Source organism: Hippopotamus amphibius, chromosome 12, assembly GCF_030028045.1.
Source record: "Hippopotamus amphibius kiboko isolate mHipAmp2 chromosome 12, mHipAmp2.hap2, whole genome shotgun sequence".
Classification (NCBI taxonomy): domain Eukaryota; kingdom Metazoa; phylum Chordata; class Mammalia; order Artiodactyla; family Hippopotamidae; genus Hippopotamus; species Hippopotamus amphibius.
Window position 1 is genome coordinate 26,445,977 of NC_080197.1, and position 25,529 is coordinate 26,471,505.

Sequence of the window (25,529 nt, forward strand, 5' to 3'; positions counted from 1 at the left end):
CATAAAAATATGAGTGCATGTGGATGGAGATTTGGAAAACAACATGCAAAAGGAAAAATAGCTGCCAAGTTAAGGTAGAAGGATTATGGGTATTCTTCTCCCCAAAGTTTTGGTTATTACATTGTCTTCCACTCAAAAAAGGTTTATTATAAAAAATATATTAATTATTTGACAAGGTGTTTTTATTATTTATTTATTTCATTTTGGCCACACAGCACTGCTCGGCATGCAGGATCTTAGTTCCCCGACCAGGGATTGAACCATTCCCCCTGCAGTGCAAGTGCAGAGTCTTAACCACTGGACCACCAGGGAAATCCCTGACAAGGTGTTTTTAACCCCAGGAGAACCACTGCTGTGAACACATCTTGGAGTTTACAGTAAAAATCAATGGTCACAGTGGATGAATCCAACTTACAGAGCTTTAGTTTACCTGTGACATTGAAGGGACATATAAAATGAGATGGACTCATGTTTACTGACTCAGAAAAATAAATCCACAACAAGACCTGGTGGGTGACAAACCCCTGACAGCACAACCAGGGTGGTGTGAGGCCCTGGTGTGCTAGAGCCAGCTTGGACCAATTTGCAAGGGCTGACTGTTAAATTTTCAGGAATATCTGAGCTTGGTGCTAAACCTGACATTATTAAAAGTTAAGTTGTATAAACTTACAATTAAATAAATTATGCTAAGAGCAAAGTCAGTGAAAACTCGAAACTCATTACTTCCTAATAATTTTGTTTTATTTTACTGTTATCTGTTGCTCTTGGGCTTATTTACATCTATTGTATCCGCATGGCGGAAATGCCATACAAGAGTGTGCTACTAGGCATCTCTTCTGACTGTACTCAGTGACATCACACTAGTAGCCTGAAATTGGCAATGGAAGGGGTGTTTACATCAAGGAAATCAGTAAATGCTACAAATCAGGGCTCCCTTCCCTCAACCCCTCCTGAGTCAATTGTGAACAATTTATCAGCACATCACTGTTCAAGGTCCCCTGGCTGACTTTTGGCAGTTTCATTACCTTGACCTCAAGGACCCACTGCTGAAAGAGTGACCCAGGCCCAGAAGCCTCCCACTCAAGGAAACACACACAGGTCCCTTAGCACCAGCTTGCAGTTCCACCTCTGACCACAGAGGGAGCAAGCTTCACAGCCCCGAGAGACCCTGATTCCACTTACCCTGCTTTTCACCAGTTTGGGCAGGGCAGGCACCAGGAACCTGATGACCTTGTCGGCTAAGGAGTTGAGCAAGAAGGAGAGCCTTCCCAAGAGGAGATGAGGAGAGAGATGAGGCAGGGTCACAGATGATCACCCCTCCCCTGTTTTACAGAAGGGGAGACCGAGTCCAGGGAAGGAAGGAACTTGCCCAAGGCACGGGGCCTGTTCGAGAGAGGGCTGGGTGTAGACCCTGAGCCTGGTGTATGTAGATGGTGGCTCACAGTTCTCAGGGACGGGGCCTGGGGGTTGTCTTTAGGAATCTGTGCTGGACACTGGGACGAGGGCAGTGCGCATCCCCCCTCGTTCTCCTGCTAAGATGAGATGGAGGGAAGCGCCATGTCTTTGAGCGTCTGTTATGTGCCCTGCACTCAGCTGAGTGCTTAGTGCTGCTGCCCCGTTAATTCCCTCACTGTGGCCCGGAAGGTGAGGCACGGGGAGGTGACCTGCCCAGCGTCACCTGGACAGTGAATGAAGGAGATGCATTTGCCTGACTCCACAGTTCATACCCAGGGTTGCACCCTAGCCTGCCTGTGTGGTTTGAGGGGCCTAGGAAAGAGCCGCCTCTCCACCTTCACATGTTTGCCCCAATTTCTGGCATGATGCCTGAAATCCCATCATTATCACTTCACCCTTGATATCTTGAGCTCGCTTTGGCATCACAGGTTTCCTGGAGGAAACCCCGGATCAGGAGTCAGGAGAGATAAGTCCCTTTATTTCTGTGGGCCTCAGTGTTCTCTATCTGTAAATTGGGGCCAGGGCACCACCTGGCTTCCCTCCCAGGCATGCCAGGAGCCCGGTGGGAGGAAGTTGCACTCACTTATGCAGCAGTCTGATGTGCAGGCTCCTGCCAGTGTTGGAGCAGTCACTGAGGACCAGGTGGGTGTGGCCCGTCTCGTTAGTCTCCACGTGGATGATGGCCTGGGCCTCTGCCTCCATGTGCAGCTCCACAAGGGTCTTGACCAGTGGCCTGGGAGTGGAGGAGCCCCTTGCTGTGTGAGCTCCATCCCAGCTTCAGGCTGGATCAAGCCAAGCCTGCTATCCACCTCTGCCTCCTGGCTCTCGCTGCTCCCTTCTCAGGCTCCTTGCTGGATTCTCCTCATCTCCTCAAATGTTGACTTCATTGTGTCCCGGGCTCAGTTTTGGGATTCCTCTCCTGGTTTAAATCCTCTGCATATTCCAGTAGCTTCCAAACTTATACCTAACTCCTTTCCCAAATGTCTTACAGGCATCTCAGATCTAACATTTACAAACTGAACTATGGACCCTTTCCCAAACCCTATCCTCTCATGATCTTCCCTGTTTTTGTTTGCTGGCCACTCCATGCTGCTTTGACCCTTCAATCTCTCCCCTCCCCCCATCCTGTCTCAAGTCCCCATTCAGTCCATCAGGAAATCCTGTTGTGTCTTCGGAGACATATTTGGAATCCGTCTACTTCTCACCACCTTCCTGCTCCTAAACCCTAGTCCATGCTATTATTGTCTCCTCCTGAATTACTGCAGTAGCTTCTGGATAGCCTCCCTGCCTCCACTCTTGCCCCCATACACAGCAGCCAGAGGGCTTCTCGAAGAAAGTGACATCACGTCATGTCCCTCCTCTGCTCAGAGCCCTGCATGGCTCCCATCTCATTTGGTGAAACCAAGTCCTCACCTTGGCCCACAAGGCCCTGTACCATCTGGCCCCAGCTGCCTGCTGGCCTCGCCTCCCACCACACCGCCCCCTTCCCCTCAACTCATGCCGTCCTGTGAACAAGGCAAGCGCACTCTTGCCTGAGGGCCTTTGCACTTGCTCTTCCCTCTGCTTGTAACTCTTTTCCAGACACCTGCGAGGAGGATGGGGGCAGGGAGAATGAGTGGAAGAAACTGTCAGGCCCACTGTGCCTGACTGAGGGGACACTCACGTGTTGAGTCCAGCTACCATGTTCAGGGGGACCTTGACCATCAGCTCCTGGCCATTGGCTAGGGGTTGCACCTGCAACTGGAGGATGCTGGCTGAGGTGATTTTCAGCCTGGATGGGACACAGGAGAGATGAGATTCACGCTTCACGTTCAACTGAGCATCATCCCCAGACCGGCTCCCTTCTATCTTTCCTGTCCCTCCCCTCCTCCCAGGGCCCAGCCGACAGCTGGACCCAAGCCCTGTCTGCCAACTCCTCCTCAGCACGGTCTTGCTCCCCTCCCTCCCCACCCCCTCACCCGTTAACAACTTCCATGGCTCCCCCGTCCCTTAGGAGATGAATCCGAGCTCCTGGGGCTAACTTGTAAGACCCTCTGTGCCCTGGCCCTGCTGACCTCTGCCTTGGGGTCTGAGTACCAGCCATTCTGACTCTCACCCCCACCTATGCCTTTGCTCAGGCTGGTCCCTCTGCCTGGAACACCATTTCTTCTTGTCTGCTGGTGAGCGTGGAGTCATTGGCTCACCTGTTGCCTCCACTGAGAAGCATCGCCTTATCCCTTCATCCTTCCACCCCAGGGGACCTTCCTCTGTGGTCACCCCACTTAGGGTTCCTGGGTGACTCTCTTACGGTTATTGTTACTCCCCTGGGAGCCTCTGAGGGAGAGGCTTTGTTTGATCCATTCTTCACGGTCAGGCACAGAGTTGATACTGACCGATGCTTGTTGACTGATCAATTGATAAAATTGTGTCCTTGGCAGAGGTGTGGGCACAAGCTAGCTCCCAGCTTGGCTTTGCTCCACTTACCAGATGATATGCTTCAGGATGGGTTTCACCAGGCTGCTGAAGATGCCCCTGGCCGACTCATTCTGCATGGCACTGAGCAGCGGCAGCTGCTGCAGGGTGTAGATAGCATCGTGGTCCTTCAGTTTCTGTGTCAGCACTGGAGACAGATCCCAGGGATTAGGGTCCAGCAGGAGGGGCAAGAAGGATGGCTTGGAGGGGGCTCCAGGCTGGGCTGGGAGGGAACATCACTCAGGGCTACTTGCACTGGGATGTAAGGTGAGGGTATGGATGGCTCCATTCTGACATCTCCTCTGTGTAAATGCGGCCTGGAGAACAATGGTCCAGATGGGTCATTTTCACATGAAAACGTGGCTGGGCACAGGTGGGACCATTCACACCCTTGAACATCGCCAGCCTCTGCCGGGAGTTTTGGCCAGGACACCCGGCACATGGGCCTGCATCTCTCTCCCTAGCCGGGGACAAACACTGGAACCGAGAGGCAGGGAACTTGTAAGGCCTTGTTCGGGGCTGTTTTGCTGCTGCAACACACTTGCTAATGATTCTCTGACATCCACATCCTATGGGCCTGTTGTCCAAAGAGCCCCAGGTGCTGAGCAAAGAAAGGAAGAGCCGGGAGCCCTGGTTTCTGGTCACTGCTGGACTTTTTTCCTGACAGCGGGAGCCCATTTGGCCTGTGTGCAGAGCAGGTCAGAGTGCTGGAGAGCTGATGCTCCAAAAGCAACCCTTGGGCAATGACTGATGGGAATTGGTGTATAAATACCCCAGCTCCCTCCATCCTTGGGCAGGATGACTTAGGTGTGTGTCCCCTACTGTGTCCCAGAGTCCCTGTGTGTTAGTGCCTCTCAGAGACAAAGCCAGCCCTTTTGCCTTCCCTGTGACAATGGAGCTGGTCCCTGTAAATATTCCTCCTTTGCTGGCTGGCACACTGTTCAGCACTGTCAGTAGAGGCTCTGGAGGGACACAGAGGAGGAATGAGCTTCCCCCCTGGCCCTGGTGTGCTCCTTTTGCCAGACGCCAGTGGCGTCACCTCCCAGAGCATCGGACGGTGAGTTGAGTGGACTCCGGGAGGCAGCCAGTGCTGTGGGCACCCCAGCTCCCTTCCAGGCCGTTACCCAGAGACAGCTCCCCAGTGAGTCACTGGCAATCCCTTTCTCCTGGGGCCGCTCCCCAGAGAAATCCATTTGCTCCCTGGCGGGCAGTTCTCGGCCAGCTGGCCTCAGCCTGCCAACCCTGGACCAGCTCTGACCCGGACAGCTCAGGGAATTTCCCCACCATTCCAGGGGCTTCAACCCACTCCTCCCATGAGTTCTGGGAAGGATTCTCTCCTCCACGTTTCTTTTGTACTTGTATCTGAGCTCCCTGCTGCGTCCCAATCCCTAGGGTATCATTTGGCGTTCTCTCTTTTTTCCTTTTAGCCCATTTCCCAGTATTCTAATTCCTGCTAATAATTCTTTATACAAACCTATCTATTGGGCTTACTCTGTGGCTTCTGCCTTCTGACTGGGCCGGACTAACACAGTTGCCCAGTAGGACGGAGCTCTGGCTCGACGGTAACTAACTGGCTTCCCCTTACCTGACTTGCTTTCCGTCCTCTTGCAGGTGCTTCCTGGGATCCCCTCCAGAACCGCCCGCTTGCACACGGCTCCTGGGCTCAGACTCTGCTGCTGGGGAGCCTAAGTGGCTGCTCCTTTCCAAGCTCCTTCTGGCTGAAATTCCATGTGCCTGCGATTCAGCGTGGGCCCAGGCACATGTGCCTCCCCAAGAGTGCCGGGAGCTCTCTGCTCCCCATCCCTCCTAGGGGATCCCTCCTCTGGCTACAGTGCCTCTCTGACCCTGTAGGACCTGGCCCGTGCCTGCCCATCCAGCTGCAGCCCAGACCCAGTGCACACAGAGCGTTGGTCTCTATGTGCCCCGGTTGGACCTCCACAGCCAACCGATTTTCTCCCTCTCGGGGGACCACACCGGAGCAGCAGTTCTCAGCTGGGGCAGTGTCCCCTGAGAGACGTTTGGCAATCTCTGGAGACATTCTGGTGTCACAGCTGGGCTGAGGATGCTGCTAAACAGCTAGAATGCACAAGACAGCCGCCCACAACAAAGAGGTATTCAGCCCCCAAGGTCAGAGGTTGAGAAGCTGAGCTGTAGAAGTCATTAAGCTCTTCTTACTTCCTGTCCTATGGGATGATCCCAGCAACTTGGGGAGGCAGACCCTCTTCCAGAGGAGGAAACCAAGGCTCAGGGAGTTGCCAGGGCCACAGAGCTGGAGTGTGATAAAGCTGTGCCTGGGGCCCAGGTGGCCAGACTCCCGGCTGAAGGTGTTTGCTCTGGAGACTAGTTGCACTCTGGGTTTAACTCAGAGGAGGTGCTCTGGCAGCGGGGTTTAGGTGAGAGCAGCGGAGAGGCCATTGCCTCATCGCATGCAGTGGCTGCACACCCCTTCTGCAGGCCATGGAACCTCAGAGTAGTGGGTTTTGGAGCTATGGAATTTAAGAAGAAGGGGATCTTGGAATCATGAATTCTTGAGATCTTGACTCCCAACCTTTGTAACTCAGTCAAGTCTCACCCAAGACCTGGGATCCCAACCATGCCTTGCATACCCCCAGTGATGGGGAACTCCCTCCCTCCTTTACAGGGCTGCTCCACCTGCCCCCTTGCCTTATAGTGGTGACACCTGGGTGGCCAAGGCTTACTTTTTCTGATGACTTCTGGGCCGAGGCTGAGAACCGCAGAAGGGCTGAGGGTGGCTCCCACCAGGTTGGCTGCCAGCAAACCACAGAGGAAAGTGAAGGTCCGTGGGCTGGCCATCTTCTTGGGGGTCAGCAGGTGGCACGTGGCAGGATCTGGGGTGCGCACAGAGGGCCTGTTAGCTGGGCAGAAAGGCCCAGGCCAGGCCCACCATGCCTTGTGACGTGGGGCGTGGAGTCCAGGAGAGGCTATGTAGTGAGATGGTTAGGAGAGTGAGCTCTGGAGCTTGACTGGGTCTCTGTGTCCTGAGACAATCAACGTAACCTCTTTGTACCTCAGTTTTCTCATCTGGAAAATGGGCATCATAACCGATACTTCATAGAGTTGGGATTAAATGAGTTAACATCTAGAAAGCATTTAGCACAGTGCCTTTCACATGGCAGGCACGTGGTAAATATTAGCTGTTTTCTTACAGGACGCCCACCTTCAGTGCTCAGGAGAAAACACTTCTGCTTCTGCTCTCCCCCAGCCCGTCACGGTGGCACTTAAAACCCTCAGCCTCAGCCGATTTCACTTCCTGGGTTTCCCCTCTTTCTCTACAAAGTTCTAGTCATTCCAAGCTGCCTGAAGTTCCCAGAACAAACCCTGTTCTCTCCCGTCTGTGCCTTTGCCCTGCTCTTCCTGCTTCCTGTAATGCTTCCCCGCTTCCTTATCTGCTTGCAGGACACCTGTTCGTTCTTGAAAATTCTGCTCACGTGTCCTTTTCTCTGTAAGTAAAGCTTTCCCTCTCCTGCAACCAGAGAGCCTGGACCACACTTGGAGAAATGTCACCCTGGGGGCTGATGCGTGCCCAGAACAGGAAGTTTGGAGGCTGGAGGGAGATGAGAATTCAGGTAGGACTCATAGTGGTAGGAAAGCTGTTTGCTCAATTCACAAAACTACGGGGCTTGAGGAGGGAGTAGGTGGCCGCTTGGTAGCCAGAAGAGAAAAGCGGGGAGAAAGGGAGAGGCCTGTGAGTGCATCCTGGGAAAGGAGCTTGAGGTATTCCAGCTCCTGGGCTGCTCTGGCCCCTGCAGGGTGTGGAACACCAGCAGCTGTAACCTCGTCCTGAGCACCTCAGCCTGCGCCCTGGCTCTGCCCTCCCCACCCCCACCCCCATAGCAGCCTCTGCCTCCTGTGGGTGGTCCTGATTGGAAGGACGGAGGATCCTGACCCAGACACCTGGGCCCTTGCTTGGCTCAGTGGGTGTCCTGTTGCCAAAGACAAATGTGGCATCTGGATGACGTGTGTCTTCCGTGAGCTGGCCCGGGGTGAACTCTCTGACGCACTTGCAATAATCACTCAATATCTGCCTCCCCAGCCAGGCCGTGAACTCTGGGAGGGAGGCTTGGGTCTACCTGCTCCCCGTTGTGTCCCCAGGGGCCAGCCCAGTGCCTGGTACACAGCGCGTGCTTACTAAGTAAAAGGTTGCTGAATGAATGAGTGGCCCCTGGGAGCCCTGGAAGAATGGAGGAGTGGGAGCCTCTTAGACTGAGGAGGTCTGGGCCATGGGAACTCCTGTCAATTCACAGGACCCTCACCCCTGAGTCTTGGATGCCTGAGGGTGGAAGGGAAATGTGGTGGGACTGGGAGTCAGATAGACCTGAATGGGAAGCCTGCCTCTGCCCCTTGCTGTGTGATCTCGAGCAAGTGACTTACCCTCCCTGTCTTAGTTTTCTCATCTATAAAATAAGGGGTAATAATAATAATACTCACATCACAGGGTTATTGGGAGGATTAAATGGGACAGTCTACTTGTGGTCTGGTATGCCACGAGCGCTCAATGAGTGTTAGCTGCTCTTATTGCTAATGCTGGGGCCACCTTGCAGTCAAAGCCAGAAGACAGAGGTGATGCCCTGCTTGCACCCTGAGAAACCCTGCACCTCCACTCCATAGTCTTTTTGTTTCAAGTACCTTGACCCTGTTTTCGCTTCATTATCAACTCACGCCCGTCTGTCCTCCTCTGATCAGAGGTGCTCAGAGAGCCAAGTAAATGGTAGCATCCCCTCTTGTGGAAAATTATCTTCTCTACAAATCCAAGCACCATACACGCACCCACTATGTCGTATCTCACCTCTTGGCCTTTGCCTGTGCTGTTCCCTTTCCGTGAGATATGTTTCTCTCTTCCTTTTTCCACTCAAAATCTACTCAGCTTCTCAACCAACATATCACCTCTTTCAGGAAGCCTTCCCTGACTGTCCTCTACCACCGTGTCCCTGGGCTTTCCTTGAGCACAGCATGTACTACGTTGGCCCATGATGGGAGTTTCTTGGGGGCCAGGACTGTCTGATAATCTTGTCCCCAGAATCACCCCAGCATAGGGCTGGCACAGAGCAGTTGGTGTGTGCAGAGTGGGTTAAGGTTGTTGGGATGAGGTCAGGGAAAGACTGGGCCAGTCCAGTTCCTTCATCACTGCACTTTGGTCATCTGGGCAAGGAAGCTGGCACCTCTCTACCCGCTGGCCCTGACCCTCAGAAGGTCCTAGTGGACCGAGGGGCCTTACCCCAGGGCCGGGCCTCCCTCCTGCTCCTGACCTGAGCCCAACAGGTGTCTCCAGCTCAGTCCCTTCCTGGTGACATATGCCCTCAGCCCCTTCCCTATGCTTTTACCTGGACACACGGAGACCTCGGCCCGCCGCTCTCCTCACCTGGGTGGTGGGTCTGGAAGTTCAGCCTTATATCCTGCACACCCTCTGCATTTGGGCTGAGGTCTCCAAGGTAAATATTTATGGCATCTGGTGAATCACAGCCCCGCCCAGAGGCAGCCTCAGGACTCCCGCTTCCTGAAGTTTGGAGAAAGGAGGATCTGGCTGACGCGTGGGGTGGGTGGGGTGCCAGGGGCACTTGGCAGGGGAGCTGGACCAGGCACGGCGTGGTCTGTGCGAAGGGCCCCCGCCTTCCGGGCAGCCACTCCCGTGGGGACAATAATGAGGACAGGAGCAGTGATGATGTTTTAAGCACCTGTAACATGGAGGTGCCACCCTAGGCTTGACATCAGTCCTAGCAACGGAGTCTTATTCCCGTCAGGGTCAACCCTGACTTTGCCACAGAGGCAGTGGCTTCACCAGACAGCAAATGGCAGAGCCAGCATTCAAACCAGAACTCTGACTTCATAGCCTGTCTAGGGATGTCTCTGAGGCTTGGAGGACACAGGGGGTCTTGAGACAGCCTGAGTTCAAGTTCTGGGTCCACTATTTCCATGCTGTGTGACTCAGGGCATGTTTCTTAACCTCTCTGAGTCTCAGTTTCACATCTGTAAAATGGGAATCACGGTAGCACCTGCCTCCTCGGGTGCTGAGAGAACAGGGACTGGAGGTCCCGGCACAGAGTAAGGGCTCAACAAATGTGAGTGCTTGTCGCTGTTGTTATTATTGCTTAGAATAGGATGAGCCTCTGCAGAGAGGTTATGATCATAGTAGAGCCAAATAATTAATTTGGGGGATGGAAGGAATAGCCTTGTCCATCCTTTATTCCTAAATACATCCCAGCATTTAGGAATACACATCTCCATGAATTAATTCACTCAAGAGAATAGGTTTGAATCCCACTTTTGCCACTTCTTTACTGTGTAACTGTGGGCAAGTTACTTCACCTCTCTGGGCCTCAATGTCCTCATCTATAAAATGGGGATAATGGTAGAACTTCCCTCACAGGCTGCTGAGAATGTGATCCAAGGTGCGCGCTCACACAGCACTTAGTCTGTGCTCTAATTCATTCATTCTGCAGCAATTAGCACCTACTTTGTCCTGTCTGCACCTTCAGGAATCTCAGCGAATATTCACAGGGTGAATGAATGAGGCATGGCCATGAACCAAGAGGACAAATGAACAGCCCCGCAGGACCCCTCTTGCCCACTGCCTGGGTGCCTTGGCTCTCACTTCACCCAGAGGTGGGTGTCAGCAGCCCAGGGTCTGAGGCCCTGAGAGGTGCGTGTCTTGCTCCAGGTTCATGCCCAGGGCTTCCGGAGCTGGGACTTGAGTGTACTGACTAGTCCAGACCACACGCTCTTCACCACTGCTCCGTCCTTCCCCAGTGACTCCAGCTTAGTGTCGGGGAGTCGGACCCAAACAGGGCCTTTTGGCATAATCTGGGGAATCATCTTGCTGCCTGACTTCAGTCCAGAAGGTGGAATTGTGGTTCAGAGCTGGGAGAGCCAGTACTGAATCCTGCCTCCACATGCAGGGGGACAGGAGAGGGGCAGCGAGTGCCGTGGGGCCACACAGTGCACGGCCAGGCCCTGGCTGGTCTCCCCTCCCTATAGCTGTCAGGAGGAAGAGGGCAAGAGAGTTTGCCACCCTGCATGTCTGCAACATGCCAACCACCCCAAACACCTAACGGTGCGATGCTTCCAGAGCCAGAGTGGCCTCCTGGAGGGAGCCCGCCGTTCCCTTGGGCGCATCTCCAGAGAGGCAGATGCCTCCTGCTGGGCTCTCCGTCCAGCTACGCTGCCGCCCACAGATGATGTGCCTGTGTAGGCCTGGCACACCTCAGAACCCACAGGGTGCCACGGCCCTGCCCTCAATGCTACTCAGCTCTCTCCCCCTCCACCCCCCCTCTCACTGCTCCGGGCCTCTTTGTCCCGGCCTCCCCTCTTTCCGGCTCCCAGGGCTTTGCTTGTGCTGTGTCCCATCCTGGAATGCCTCATCCACCCCCGTGAAGACGCCATCGTGCCCTGTGTGGGCAGCATGCAGGGGAAGTGTCTGGAGTCCACCAGACCTGGATCCATCCCTGCTCTGGGGCTTATCAGCTGTGTGGCTGTGGGAGAATGGCTTCCTCTCTGGGAGCTTCTGTGTCCTCAGTTGTAACATGGGACTGTTTTGAGGGTCATGTAAGATGACGTGAAATGTTTGGAACATCAGAGAATTTGGTATATGGGAAATGCTATTATTATTGAAATGTTAATATAACTGACCTTCAGGGCCCAGCTCAGAGGCAGTGTCTGCATCAGGCTGCCTGACCACTAACTGTCGGTGAGTGTTCTCACTAGCGCTTCCTCAAGTCCCCAAACTCATGTGTCTTCTAAGGTGCCACGTTTCCGTGGATGCTCTAAACCAAGAGGAAGAGCCAGACCACAGTGCAAGCAGGCAGCCAAGAGGCAGTGGCACAGCTCTTGGGTCCCTCAGGTGGGAGCTCCTGACCCAGATTGAGATGATAAAAGGGTCAAGAGGGCAAAGGAGGCAGATCTGTGAAGATACTTCGTAGGAGAAAGCTGTGGTCCCTTCTCCCACTGTCTCAGTGTGAAGAGCAGAGGTGTCTGCCCCTAGTGCAGGCCTAGCAGGGTGCGACCCCAGACTTGGGATGTGTGATGGACTGGATTCTGTCACTTTCCTGAAAGAAACAGGCTGAGGAGCTGACGTCATGTTGGGCAGAGTGGTGTCTGTGAGGGAAAAATTACTGCTGTCTGCTCCTTCTGGACATGGTCAAAGCGTGTGTGTGTGTGTGTGTGTGTGTGTGTGTGTGTTTCCAAGGGCCTGGTATGGACCCTGCAGGAGAGGGATCTGGCCTGGGGCTGGTTTCAGTCCTTCCCATTATCATCCCCTGGGCAGTGAGGAAAGGGTGCCAGAAAACCAGGGGCTGGGGGTGGCACGTAGGGTAGTTAGGCTTTGGAGAAGCTCTGCCCTCGTCTGGGGCTGCAGCTTGAGAGGCCTGGTGTGGAGGTTTGAAACACCCCATGAAGGTACCCATGAGACTCAGCTCTGAACAGTTTTTGGCTCCCCAGAGAGCAGGGAGACATCTTGCAATAATATCCGTCAAGACAAGCCTCTCTTGCCCCCTTTCCTCTCCTTCCTGCCTGTCCTCCATCTCTGCATGGAGCCAGAGAGGGGGAAAAGGGGTGTGTGTGTGTGTGTGTGTGTGTGTGTGTGTGTGTGTGTGTGAGAGAGAGAGAGAGAGAGGCACCTGCCCTTCTCTGTCCCTGACAAACAGGTGTATAGAAACCTCAGTCAGGGGTGGGGAGGGAGTTTGCTGTTGAATTAAAGCTGTAAACTCTGACACAGCAAAGTGGCAGAGTGGAAAAGACCATCTCCATTCTACAAATCACCAAAGTAAGGCCCAGGAGGGAGAAAATAGAGGTGTTATCACTGCTATTTACCAGATGAGGAGGGTTCTTGGGGAAGGACAGTGACTTGCCCAAGGTCTCACAGCTGTAAAACGTGAAGCTAGGCTTTGGACCCATTTCTGTCTGACTCTGGAGCCCATGTTCTGCCCATGTCCCAGCCCACCCCATCACCTCTAGCTGGGACGAGGGGCATCCTCTTCTTGGAAATCTGTGGTCGTGGAAAACCAGAAAGGGTTTCTGAGGATATGGCAGGGCTAGACAGATGGAAATCAGGAGGACTTGTGGACTCTTCCCATCTCAGAAGGCAAGAAGGAAGCCACCTTGAGGGACTCACTTGAATGGGCTCAAGTCCTCAATTTAAAAAGGCTCTCTGTTGGCACCAAAGATGCCACCAGAATGGTAGAAACACTTCACATGTGCTAAGTCCTTTTACATGGTAATGGCTGTTGGAGATGTTCTCATGTATCTGGCCTAGCAGAAGAATTTGTGATGACTGGTTAGCAGTGTTTGCTGTGAGCAACATAGATGCTATATCCTTTCTCCATCCCACCTGCATCCTTCTTGAAGATTTTGCCTTCCCTTGCAAAATGTCAGAGAGATAGAAGAGGGGAGAAAATCTCTAGACAACGTAGGGTTCTCTAATGCCTTCATACAAGTTAGTTCTTATCTCTGGCCCTGTCTCTCCAACTCTTAGATAAAGATGTTGGGCACTTGATGCTGTGGTCAGACTGGCTCTGATAACCTTTGCTTATAGCAGAGGGAGCTTGGTAAACATGCAGTGAGAAATGGCCTTTTCTCGAGGGCAAATTTGTTCTTAGGAAGCCTCATACCCATGACCCAGGGTGTGTGTAGGTTCTGTCTGAGGGAGTTGACCGGGAGTGTGAGCAAAATGAACTGTTAGTGTAACCAAGCAGCATCCCAGGTCCTTCCTGGGACAGGGTCCCCCTCCCCCGCCCAATGTCCTCTGCCTGCCTCCTGTCTACAAAAAAACTTTAGCCACCTTCCCTGAGTTCCAAAGAATAAAATTAATCAGAATAGTAAGAAAATGTAAAAATAAAGGAAAACGGTGAAGCAAGACAAGATAATAATAGTTTAGCCATTACACAAAGTCAAGGACCTTGAGTTCCTCCTCCAGAGCTATAGATAATATTCTGAGGCATATCATTTGAGCTGTTTTGCAGATACTGAAACCCCTACCAGATGGAAGAACTTAACTGTACGCTGCCCGCAAGCATGTAGGCCCCAGACAGGCTGGAATCAGGACGCGCACTGCAGCGTTATGTATAAAGTGGCACCAGCTTAAATGTCCGTTGACAGAGGATTTATTAAATAAATTGTGGGTCACCAGGCAGCGGTCACAAAATAATACAGAGAAGCTAATCTGAAGCTCTTAGAAAAAAGAAACAGTTTCTTCTATTTGGTATAAATTTTTTTTTTTCCATCTAGAAAAAATACTGGAAGGAAATGCACCAAAATGGTAACAATGCTTATTTCTTGGTTGTGTCATCATAGGTGACCTTTACCATTGTCTTTGTGTTTTCATAGTTAAAAAATTTTTTTACACTGAATGCATTTTTTAGATCAGCCAACAATCCCATGAAATGGCTTCAAAATAAGCAAATAAAGGTTGGGCAGAGAACAGGGGCGTGGAGGAAACTTATTCTTTTCCCAGAGCTGGCCCACAGCCCTCACCAACTCAGGAATCCTAGGAAACAATGCCAGGGACAAGGCTGATAGCTGAAACAAAAGCCCCTTCACACTTGTCCGGAACCACCAGGAAAGGAGAAAAAGAAATCCGTATTAGAACCTTGTGGGCCTAATCCCTCTTTTGTGGGACAGGAATAGGTTAGATTCAATGCAAACAAACCTTGGCTAAATCACACTCCTAGATCTAGGAGGGGTGTTAAGGGACAAAGATCAGATATGCCCTGCCCTTGTCGGGCTCACAGTCAAGGGGTGGGGGGGTGGGGGGGAATGGTCCTACAGGGACAGAAAGGACAGGCATTGGGTCACATGAGGGTCAATGCAGGCAGAGGGCTAAGCACTGTGATTTCCCATCAATGAGGTGGCATGAGATTAGGTGGAGGTCAGCTTGGTCTTGGTAAGCAAGTGCTCTAAGAAAGGGAAACCCAGACAGAGCTATCGTGCTGTAACTGAAGTAAACCCAGGCTCTCCGGAAGTGCTGTGATGGAGGTTGGCCCAGGGCTGTCAGCAGGGCCAGACAAGCAGTACAAAGGCCAGAGTGTGGGACTCAGGCAAAAGGTCCACACCTGACTTGAGTGTGGGAGCTGCCAACAGCCTGGAGGGGGTGCCCTGCCTGATTGGGGAGGGGGCTAGTTCAGAGTAGTCTTCCTGGAAGAGGGGACTTTTCATCTGGGCTGATGATAAGAGGCTGACATGCAGGGTTAGAAGAAGAGGGCTTTCTAGGTGGAGGGACAAAGAAACAAGGTAGGTTTTGGAAAGAGTGAGTCTGAGGGCTTGTCTGTCTCTTTCTCTGAAGAAAGAGAACAAGGAAGGCTTGCTTGATATAAGAGAAGCCATTTTGGCCTAAGTCATTTTGTGACCTAAGCTTGGCTGAAATGCTTGCCCTGTACAAGTCTGAGTAATCAGTGATTTCCAGGGAAGTGAGGGCATGCAGGAACCAAGGAAAAGCAGTCAAGAAACAATAGCTCAGTGATAGAACAGAGTCCTAGTTCCTCCTCTTGGGATATACCTAACAATATGATACAGTCTTTGAGTTCTGCGGGAACTAAGGTCCCCACCCAGGTAGAGGATGGAAGGATGATGTTGACCCTTGTGACCTCAATCAACTAAATCTTGGACTCTGTTGCCCTTGGCCCCAATTCTGTGCTGAATTGTCCTCTGCTCAAGCCCCTTCATGAATATGCATGGTACCCTTAGCTTAAAACTTCCCCAATTTTGCTGTTCAGGGAGACATTGCTTTGGGAAAGATCCCCAGTGTTCTCCTTACTGCCTGCAAGTAATAAGTTCTTACTTCTCCCTATCTTTGGCTTGGTTGTGTCTTTTGGCTTGACACCCACCAAGATGTGCACCCAGTTTTCAGGTAACATGTGATCCTTGTGATGGAGCAGAGTGGATGGCAGGGCAGTGGGTTGGAGCCATTCCCACTGGAAACTAGACCCAGGGTCAGAGGTGAGGTGGAGGTGGCGGACGGGAAAGGAGCACTAGCAGGGCTGGGGTCCTGGCAGCCCTTTGGCTCACCCCAGAAAGCCACAGGCTGCAGTGGAGCCTCCCTCAGGCAGAGGGAGAGTCTGATCTGACCTCCTAAAGCAGGTCTCCAGGACCCTGCTTGTCTGAACACTCTGACCCCAGTTCTCCTGGGGCCTCTCTCTGTCTCTTACACAGACTGGCTTCTCCATGTCTTTTTTTTTTTTTTTTTTTTTTTTTTACAATAAACTGCATATATTTAGAGTGTACAATTTGGTATCCTAATCTCCCAGTTCATTCCCCCCCAACCGTCCCCACTTTCCCCACTTGGTGTCCATGTGCTTGTTCTCTACGTCTGTGTCTCTATTTGTTCTCTATGTCTTTATTTCTTTCTTTCTGTCCCTTTCCCTCTGTCTCTCTCTCCTGTCTCTGTCCATCTCCTGGGGGCCACATCAGAGGCCCAGGAGGGAGCTGGGGGAGCCCTGTGGAGAGCACAGGTGACCCCCTGCTGTCAGAAGGGGCTTGGGCCCTGCCCTCATCACTGAGGTCACTGAGCAGCGGCTGACTTTGGCTCAGCTGTGGATGTGGGAAGGGAACCTCACAACCACGCAAGCACTCCCTCCCTTCTCAGGCCCTGTGCTAAGCACCTGTTATCTCATTTAACCCTCCACATGTTAGGGGAACCAGTGACGGAAACCACCCACCCTGGCCAGGCACAGTAGTAACCACTTTCATGAGTTATCTTACAGCAGTAGGTCCTGATAAGGAACGCAGAACTAACAAGCTCCTACCAACCGGAAGAACTCGGGAAAGGTCAAAAGGAGAGAGGAGACACCTGTCCATATGTCCTACCCACCTCCCAGAGCCCTTCTTACTAGAATCCATCTTGGCTGATGCACACGCCACCAGGAAGGACCCTGAGTAAGAGTGATTGACCAGGGAAAACCCAGAAACGAATCCCATCACCATAAAACACAATACTGTGAGCCATGTGGCAGAGCTGTTCTCCTGGGTTCCCTTACCCTCCTGCTCTCCACCTGGGTGCCCCTCCCCAGTAAAATCTCTTGCTTGGTCAGCACCTCTTTGGACACTTCATTTCTGAGTGTTAGACAAGAGTTTACTCTCGAGCCCCGGAAGGGTTCCCCCTTCCTGCAACAAATGGCGACTCTGGCAGGATCTCTTCTTTGCTACGACTGACATCCTGACCAGTCAGGGTACTTGGGGACCAGCTCGCCTGCTGACGGACCAGACCCAGTGGCCACTACCGGGACTCTTTTGTCCCTGGTCTCCTTCTGATGCAGATGACTGGCCAGAGTGCCCCGACCAGGCAAGGAACAAGAGATTTGTTGACCTCTTTCCCCTTCCCTTTCCCTTTCCTGTTTTCAAGCCCTCCTATCCTACCCCTTTTCCTCCTGAACTGGCCCTGGATGCAGGAGTCTGGTTGAAGGGCCTCAGCCTGATCTGAGTGTCGGAGCCTGATCACCTCTGGTGGACAGAGAGCTTGAATCTTGGGCTGGTATCTTGTATCTGGTTTCTGGTAGGGCTGAATTCCTGTTCTCCCTTCCTGGAAGCCCAGGGAAAAGTCCCATAACACCTGGGCATCCGCAGGTGGCAGGAAATGTCCATAAGTCCACCCCTCTTGTCCTCCCCCTTCCCCACTTCTTTCAACCTGGCCTCCTTTCCTCCCTTTAAAATCTTTGAAGACCCGAGATTTTTCCGTTTACTCTGTCAGTACGCAGATCTGAAGTTCTGTGTCTCTCTCTGTAGCAGGTTTTCTGAGAGATTGCAATCTTGTATTTAAGGGAGTGTTTGATTAGGATGGCCTTGCCTATTTGTGTTTTATACTTTGCGTTCTGTGTTGTAATTTGTGATGGCCATCCTGACTTGTGAAATGGGAAATTCTGGTCTGTTCCACTGTGAAGCTCTCTTGGGTGAATTCTGTCTGCCTGGAAAGATTTTAGATATGAGCCTATGACTAAGAAAGAAATGATACTTTATTATAACATTGTGTGGTCACTATATTGTTTAGACTCCAGAGAAAATTGGTTTAGGTAAAACTCCTAAAAATTCCAAAACTGGTTCTTTTTGCATATACAGTTGGAAAAGGCAAGCTTATTGTTACTTTGGCTAAGTGAATAACTATTGTTTCACAGTGCCTATGATCCTATGACTGAGTATTCTAAATTCTTTTGATATTTTTTTTTGACAAAACTTCCTAAGTCAAATTCTAATGAAGTCCTTTGACCTCTGGCTAATTTTGGGATGCTTCAAAGGGCCCCTGAAACATCCCAAAGAGAGATATTAAACTAATTAGGTTCATTTGGTATGTTAAATTACAAGGAAAGTATTGTCAAATGAGTAATAAATCTTAGGTTATATTGTTTGGTAAATATTATTAATATAGATATTCTAGAGATTATATGGAATTCCTAAAATTCTAATATGTCCTGGTAAAATGTTATCAGTCCTAATTCTAGTTATTATCTGCAAGTGTTGTATGTCACAGCAGTGACTAAATTTCTTTGTCAATTGCATTGTAATCAGTTTTTTTTTTAATTGTGCTTTCTTAAGTCTTTTTGTCATTCATAGACATGGTTGCACTCTAATGCCTTTGCAAAAATGCTTCCTCTTCAAGAAGATTTATAGAAAGGACTTTTGGATAAATACAAGTTTCTGACTTTCAGACCATAATGCTGAACTGGGTAAGAAATTGAAGAATTCTGATGGGAAACCTGATGTTTTTATAAAACTCTTAACAAAAAGGATTAGCTATAATAGGACTGAATGAACTGGTAAATATGGTTATAATTTTTATGGTTTCTATCCAAAAAATTACTGGTTTTAATCTGTGTTTTCCAGGTATAAGGAAAACCTTCCTCTCAAACTCATTATGACTTACAATAATTTGGTAAATTGTACATTTGTAAGCAGAATTGAAACATTTATCTTTTCTCTCTATCTGTCCCCTCCAGAGATTGGAAACTCTTATGCACCCACCAGCTTTATCAGATAAATTAGGAACGCTACCTCACTAACAGGTACAGCAATCTTAAGGTGTTTGGGAGGACTTGAAAAGGGAAAAATTAATGTAGATCTGTCAGGCAAAATCTGTGACAAGCCCTTGGCATGACTTTCCTAGCCCTGAGAGGCCTTTATAAACTCAGTCCAAGACTCCTTATAAAAGTTTCAGCAAAGCAAAAAAAGAAAAAAAAAAGGCCTATGTTATCAATTATAGTTTACATAAATTATCAGGCCAAGTTTCTTGAGACCAGACTTATTTTGCAAACAAATTAGTCCTAATTTGGTTATATTTGATGAAAATGAGGGTGATTTTAGAGAGAAAAGAGATTAGGTTTCAGTGAATATTAAATTCCAGTTTTGTTAATGGAGGTCTGTATTTACTAAGTCTCACCTGAAAACAACAAGAGGAGAAACTACACTGCTACTAGCATGAGAAGAAAACAGCAGAAGTAGACAGCTAGCCCAAGATCCTCAACCTGACTCATATGATTATTTATAATGTTTTCTTGGCTTCTTGGATCTTTGCATATGAATCAAATGTTTTTCTACCATGGGCATGATCTTATGCTAGTTTTAAAAATGAGTCCGATTGTTGGGGTTTGTGGCCAATTACCTGTGTCTAGCACTTCTGGGTTACCTTATCCTGGAGTGGATTTCTCCACTCCAAGGCTCTAATTGATTGACTCTTAGGAAATTTATTTTAAAAGAAAAAAATTATAGTCCTGTTCAGGCCACCGATATTGATATTACTAGATGGAATCCCCTCACCTAGCCAATTAATAATGCCTGCTCTGACCCTGGCCATAAATATGAATTTTCCTCTCTTACTCAAGCTCAATCAGAGCAACAAGCAACATTTCAGCCAAGGAATAAACCTCCCACAATTATGGGATGGATTTATGGAGTTAACACAAGGCTATGGTAATTTAAGTTTAAAGGCTTATCTATGTTGGGAACAATTAAATCATACTAAGGATAATCAGTCTCATAACACTAGGAAATTGGGCTGGATACCTTATGGGCAGTGCCAATATATAATTTCCCTTAAAGATAAGGATTGGTACAGAACAAGCTAAGTCAGATGACCTGGGATATACTGGGCTGCACCTAATAGAAGTTCTTAAGTTCTCACTTATGACCTTACTAATACTGCTAGCTATATTATTTTTATATTGCTTGTTTTACAGACTTGCTGTTTCATTACCAAATGTATGACTGAGTCTCTGATAAAATGATGATATAGTTCCATATGATATCAGTTATTGTAATAGTATAGCTCTAGGTATGGGAAGAAGCAACAAGAGGAAATATTTTCCTGGACCATAAGAGACTAGTAAGACAGGTGGTCCAGAGACTGTCCAGTAGTAGCACACTGAGTGGCCTATCAGCAAAATCTTCATCAGACCTGGGAAGGAACATTCCTAGCACTGTGAGATGAAGTGGTCATGAAATGCCCCCCAAACCATAGTTGAATTCATGACCCTGAAGGGGCCCTGCCAACTGAAAATTGGCACTTGCTGTCTACCTCAGCAAGGATTAGGTCAATGGCCACTGCAGCTACAGACCTTCAACACACCCTGAAAGGAGTTTAAGGTGGAGATCAGGAATGAGGTTCTCTGTGCTCTGCAAAAATTGGCAGAACAGGACTTCAGATAGTTAGATACTTTCAGGAAGAGATTTTATGAGCCCAAATTCTTGTATCTTCTCATATCTAGAAAAGCACTTAAATCATTAATGGTGACATCTGCTTTGGTCATTAAGGAGAGAAATGCAATTGAAAGTCAAAATGGAGTAGCTGTGGTTCAGACATCCAAGGCAATATTAGGTGGCATTATGGACATAATTTCAGACAAGTCCTTGTATTGCTAAGAACTTAAGTTTTCTGAGCTGTGTCAGACTTGGGATGCCACTAGCCATTCTCAAAACAATGTCTACTGGCAGCTGTTAGCTGCAACCTTATGGTTTCAAGGTACCCTCTTGTAGCTATTAAATTTTTAGAAAACGAAATTGCTTTAGATCTGATATTAGTAGAAAAAGAGATGTGTAGTGGCCAATAGCTCCTCTTATGTATATGTTAATGCCACATAGAAAGTTAAAACTGACTTAGATAAAAGTAAACAACTTTTGGCTACAAGTCTCCTAGGGTGCAAGGTACAGACTGGCTTTCAGGCTTACTCTTCTGAATTCCTCAGGGAATGAGATTTATTTTGTCTGTTAAAATTCCAATTGTCACTCCTCCAACTACTTTTAATTGGGTCTGTTACACCAAAATGGAGGACCAAGGGATTGAGATTTCAATCACACAAGACTCAGATCCAGGACTTTGAACTCAGAAATATTTCCAATTCAGCGTCTATTCTCCAAACTGAGGCAGGACTATGCCTGTTTTAGCAGGAAGTGGCCAGAGAGGTCATCACCCAGTTCCCTGAATTGAAACTGCTCAGGACTCTCTGGCACCCTGGAGTACAAATTCTTTCTGTGTCCTCTGTTTCTTGTTTGTAGGATATAGGCTTTATTCAACTTCCTTGACCCTCCCTGAGTTCCAAAGGGCAAATTCAAACAGTTGCTACTCAGGGAAGGGAGAGGATGCAGAAATATGGGAGGAGCAGTCAAATGGTGGTGCAGCCTTGGGACATGGTCCTGGTTCCTCCTTGAGGAGTATGCATAACAATATCTTTGAGTTCTTCTGCAGAACTGGGGACCCCACCCAGGTGGAGGATGGTAATTTCAGGCTGAGCACAAGATTCCTTGAGCACCATCCTGTTACCTTTCCACCAGCCAATCAGAAGAAAGTTACATACTCTGCAGTCCTCACCCCAAATTTTGTCTTCCTTTTCTGGTCCTGACAATGATCATTGTTAGGCCTCCTATTTGGCCCCTGTCTATCTCAACTGCTTACAAGATTCATCTCCAACAGGGTCCAAAATTTCAGGCTATATTGTTGTTACTACAGGGGTGAATGCTGGTTTCGGGCACAGAATACCTTGATTCAGATCAGCTGGGGAGAGATTTCTACCCTACTAGGCAAGACTATGCCCACTCTCAGCAGGAAGTAGTTACAGAAGAAAGAAATTCCTGCCCCAATTCCCAAGAAGTATGTTGAGTATGAAGTCTCTCAGTGGGGAGTTGTTAGGGGAACCACTGACTGAAACCTGCCCTGGCCAAGCATAATAGTTACCACTTGCATGAGTTATCTTACAACAGGAGGTCCTGGCAAGGAATGTGAAACTAACAAGCTACCACCAACCAGAAGAACCTGGGAAAGGTCAAAAGGAGAGAGGAGATGCCAGTCGGTATGTCCTACAAACCTCCCAGAATCCTTCTCACTGGAATCCATCTTGAGTGATGTGGGCACCACCAGGAAGGACCCTGAGTCAGAATGATTGGCCAGAGAAAACCTGGAAACTAAGCCCATCACCTTAAAGCCTGAGACTGCGAGCCATGTGACAGAGCAATTCTCCTGGGTTCCTTTGGCCTGCTTCTCTCTGACTGGGTGCCCCTTCCCAATAAAGTCTCTTGCTTTGTCAGCATGTGTCTCTTTGGACAATTCATTTCTGAGTGTTAGACAAGAGCCCACTCTTGGCCCCTGGAAGGGGTCTCCCTTCAGTAGTGCTGCTGGGAAGATGAGCTGTGAGATGCTTGAAGAAAAGTGCTTACTTAGAGCAGATCCTGGAGCCCAGTAAGGAAGCTCTTAGTATTAGGATTTCTATTAAGATTGTTGCAGTTGTTGTTACTGATATTGTGTGTCTATAACTGGATAAAGGAAAAACTAAGTGGTTTTACAAGTTGGAGGACGTTAGGAGAACTGTCCTTTAGGAGTTCTGCCTGCCCTTAGAAATGGGGTCTGGCTGTGGCAGGGGGGTGGTGTGGAAAATTGGGGGGATCCCCTGGGAGGTGGAGGTCCTTGGATTAGGCCTCTGGGAGCTTCTGAGACCTGTGGAGTCTCGGTTTGGGAGGCTCAGAGTTTCAGACTTATATTCCCTCAAATGGCCATCATTAGAGACAGACTCTTAGGGCGGCCCCCATCCCATTGTCTCTAGGTCAGGAGGGTGAGGAAAGCCTCACCAGCAGCCCAGGGCAGGGCAAGGAAGGTGCTTACACCTGGCTGCATGTGGGGGCTTGTGCAGTTTTAGATCTGTCCCCAATATTTCTCCCTGACTCCCTCATTCTATGTAGTAACTCAGGACTGTGGGACAGACAGATGCAGTCAGCCAGCAGGACAGTTAATTGTATTATACACCATCTGAGTGCAGGGATGGTTCTGGGTGCTTTGGACACAGTGGCAAGCAAACAGATTGGCCCCTGCCCTCCTGGAGCTCACATTCTCCTGGGGAGACAGAGCGCGAGCCAGAAACGGACAAAGAAATATAAAAACACAGTGCTCAATTGTCTCAGTCATGAGGACAGAGACAAAAAATAAAAGACAAATATGGGGTGCTGGAACTGTCCCATCAGAGCATTATGAGGGTTAAGTGATTTTAGCCCTCTGGGAACTGGATACGCTCCGTCAGTACCCCTCTCCTCCCCACACACCCCTTGTGTAAATCTCTCCTTGTACAACTTTCACGTTTCCCAAGTTTGACTTTGGAACACAATTCTGGGGGCTAAATATGTAAGAAAGGAGAGGTGGACTAAAGGACAGTATAGGAACAGCCCTACCATCTCTGAGGGCTCACTACCCACTAAGCCTTCAGCCTGCAAGTTCACTGCTATTCTCTCCCCCACTCCCCATTGTACACATGAAGAAATGGAAGTACACAAAGATGGGGAGACTGGCTCAAGGTCACACAGCTACTGGGACAAGATGTCCAGATTCGAACTCTGGTCCATCTGACTGCAAAACTTGTGCTCTTGATCTTTCAGCCATCATCTCCCAAACACCTGTTGTTTGTGTAGTGCCTTCCCCTGCCTGCCACATCCGCATGTACATTTTGCAATGTCTGCCAGTAATCTAAGATTACTATTTACTCGACACCCATTTTGGTAAATGCATCATGTTTGAAACTTAAGTGCATTTAATTTTCTACTTCTAAGAGGAAATTGTGTAACACTAGCAAAAGTGAAAGAACAACTTTGCACCATAGAAGGTGACAACAGGATTATAGTGATAAAGATAATGGCTATAAATAAGCTTACTGAGTACTTATGCACCCTTGTTGGTATTAACGCATTTAACCCCACTCCGATGCCTGGAACTGGGCACTGTTTTAGCCTCATTTAGCGGGTGAGGTCTAGATGAACCCCCTAGGAAAGGTGACATACTTTTTCTAAAGTCATGGTGAAAACAAACAACGCATTGTGGAGCTCTGGCTGGGATGTCACCTGCACAAGTTGCCTGGGGGAGAACAGACAGTGGTTGGAAAGGCATTGAAGACTACCCAAATTCCTCTGAGGACTGAGAAAGAGTAGGAGGGGAATCACTTTCGCACTCCCAGCAATGGTGTGAGAGGCAGCTCTGTGTCAACTACAGATTGGCGGTCGCCATGGGCACTTGCCATCTGCTGCAAGGATTAAGTCATGGGCTGCTGCAGCTGCTGATTTTCAACATCCCCCCTGAAAGGAGTTCAGAGCAGACAGCTGAAATGAGGCACTCTGTGCTCTGGGAAAAACTGGTGGAACAAGTCTTCAGACAGTTAGATATTTTCGGGAGCCAATTTTATGAGCCCAATTCTTGCATCTCCTCATATCTAGGAAAACGCTGAAATCCTTCCTTCATGGTGACGACTGCTCCTCGTGACTAGCAGAAACCTTCACGAGACTAGCAGAAACCTTCTGCAAAGAAATATTTGCTCGATTGCACGTACTGCCCCTTCACCAAAATCACATATATACTGACCTTCCCCCTACCTCTTTGGAGCAGTTTCTCAGAGCTATCTGGGATACTGTCTCCGGGGCTGCAGTCCTCATTTTGTCCCAAATAAGACTTAACTCTCAACTCTCACATTGTGTATTTTTTTAAATTGATATCTGCATCTGGAAAATGATGCACCAAGCTATCTATCATGCATCAAGGAAGGCTTGGAGCACTTTCTGAGTGTGTGTGAGCTGGATCACGAATCTCTTACCGTGTGGGCAGCTGTGTACACCGGCACCAGCGGAGGCTCCAAAATCCAAACCGAGAGAGCTCTCAAACCTCTTTGCACCTTTTCTGGACTCAAGAACTCCCTGGACTGTGAATGTTTTGCTCTTTGCTTATCTCAACTTCCTGGAAGCTGGGAGGGGAGCATAGGGACCAATCTGGCACCTCGCTCGAAGTCACCCCACGGAGCTTCCTGTGCACACTTAGTCACACCATCCTCCAGGAGAGGATGAAGAGGCAATCTGGTCATCTGTGGGCAAACCAGGAGACCCACCTGGAGTTGGGGGCATCACAGAAACTCTCTTCAATATTCCTCTTTGTGCTGGGAAGGGACGTTCAGGATGCCCTCTCGGCCCGCATCTCTGCACTTTCAGAATCTGCTGCTCCTGAGAGAGGCCGTTCCAGACTTTCACATAGGGCCTGACTTCTGGTTGTTTCCACTCATTTCCTCCCTCCCCCCTAGCCTCCAGAGTCTCCCCCAGACAGATGTCTCTGGCCTCCTTCCTCTCCACCACCACTGCCTGGCCTCACTCAGACCTCAGCATTTCTTCCCTGGGGCAACAGC

The 25,529-nt window shown here is 49.5% G+C and overlaps 1 protein-coding gene across 1 annotated transcript in view; it reads right to left on the bottom strand.

Moving 5' to 3' along the window:
- The window catches only part of BPIFB1 (BPI fold containing family B member 1), a 38,516-nt gene extending 13,478 nt beyond the window's left edge, over positions 1-25,038 (bottom strand). The window contains exons 1-6 of the mRNA XM_057703261.1: positions 24,951-25,038; positions 6,606-6,755; positions 3,919-4,054; positions 3,119-3,226; positions 2,039-2,188; positions 1,183-1,264 (exon numbers count right to left, since the gene is read on the bottom strand). Coding sequence (XP_057559244.1) covers positions 1,183-1,264; positions 2,039-2,188; positions 3,119-3,226; positions 3,919-4,054; positions 6,606-6,720 — 591 coding nt within the window. The 5' untranslated portion in view covers positions 6,721-6,755; positions 24,951-25,038. The remainder of the gene's footprint in view (positions 1-1,182; positions 1,265-2,038; positions 2,189-3,118; positions 3,227-3,918; positions 4,055-6,605; positions 6,756-24,950) is intronic.
- Positions 25,039-25,529: the final 491 nt, after the last annotated feature.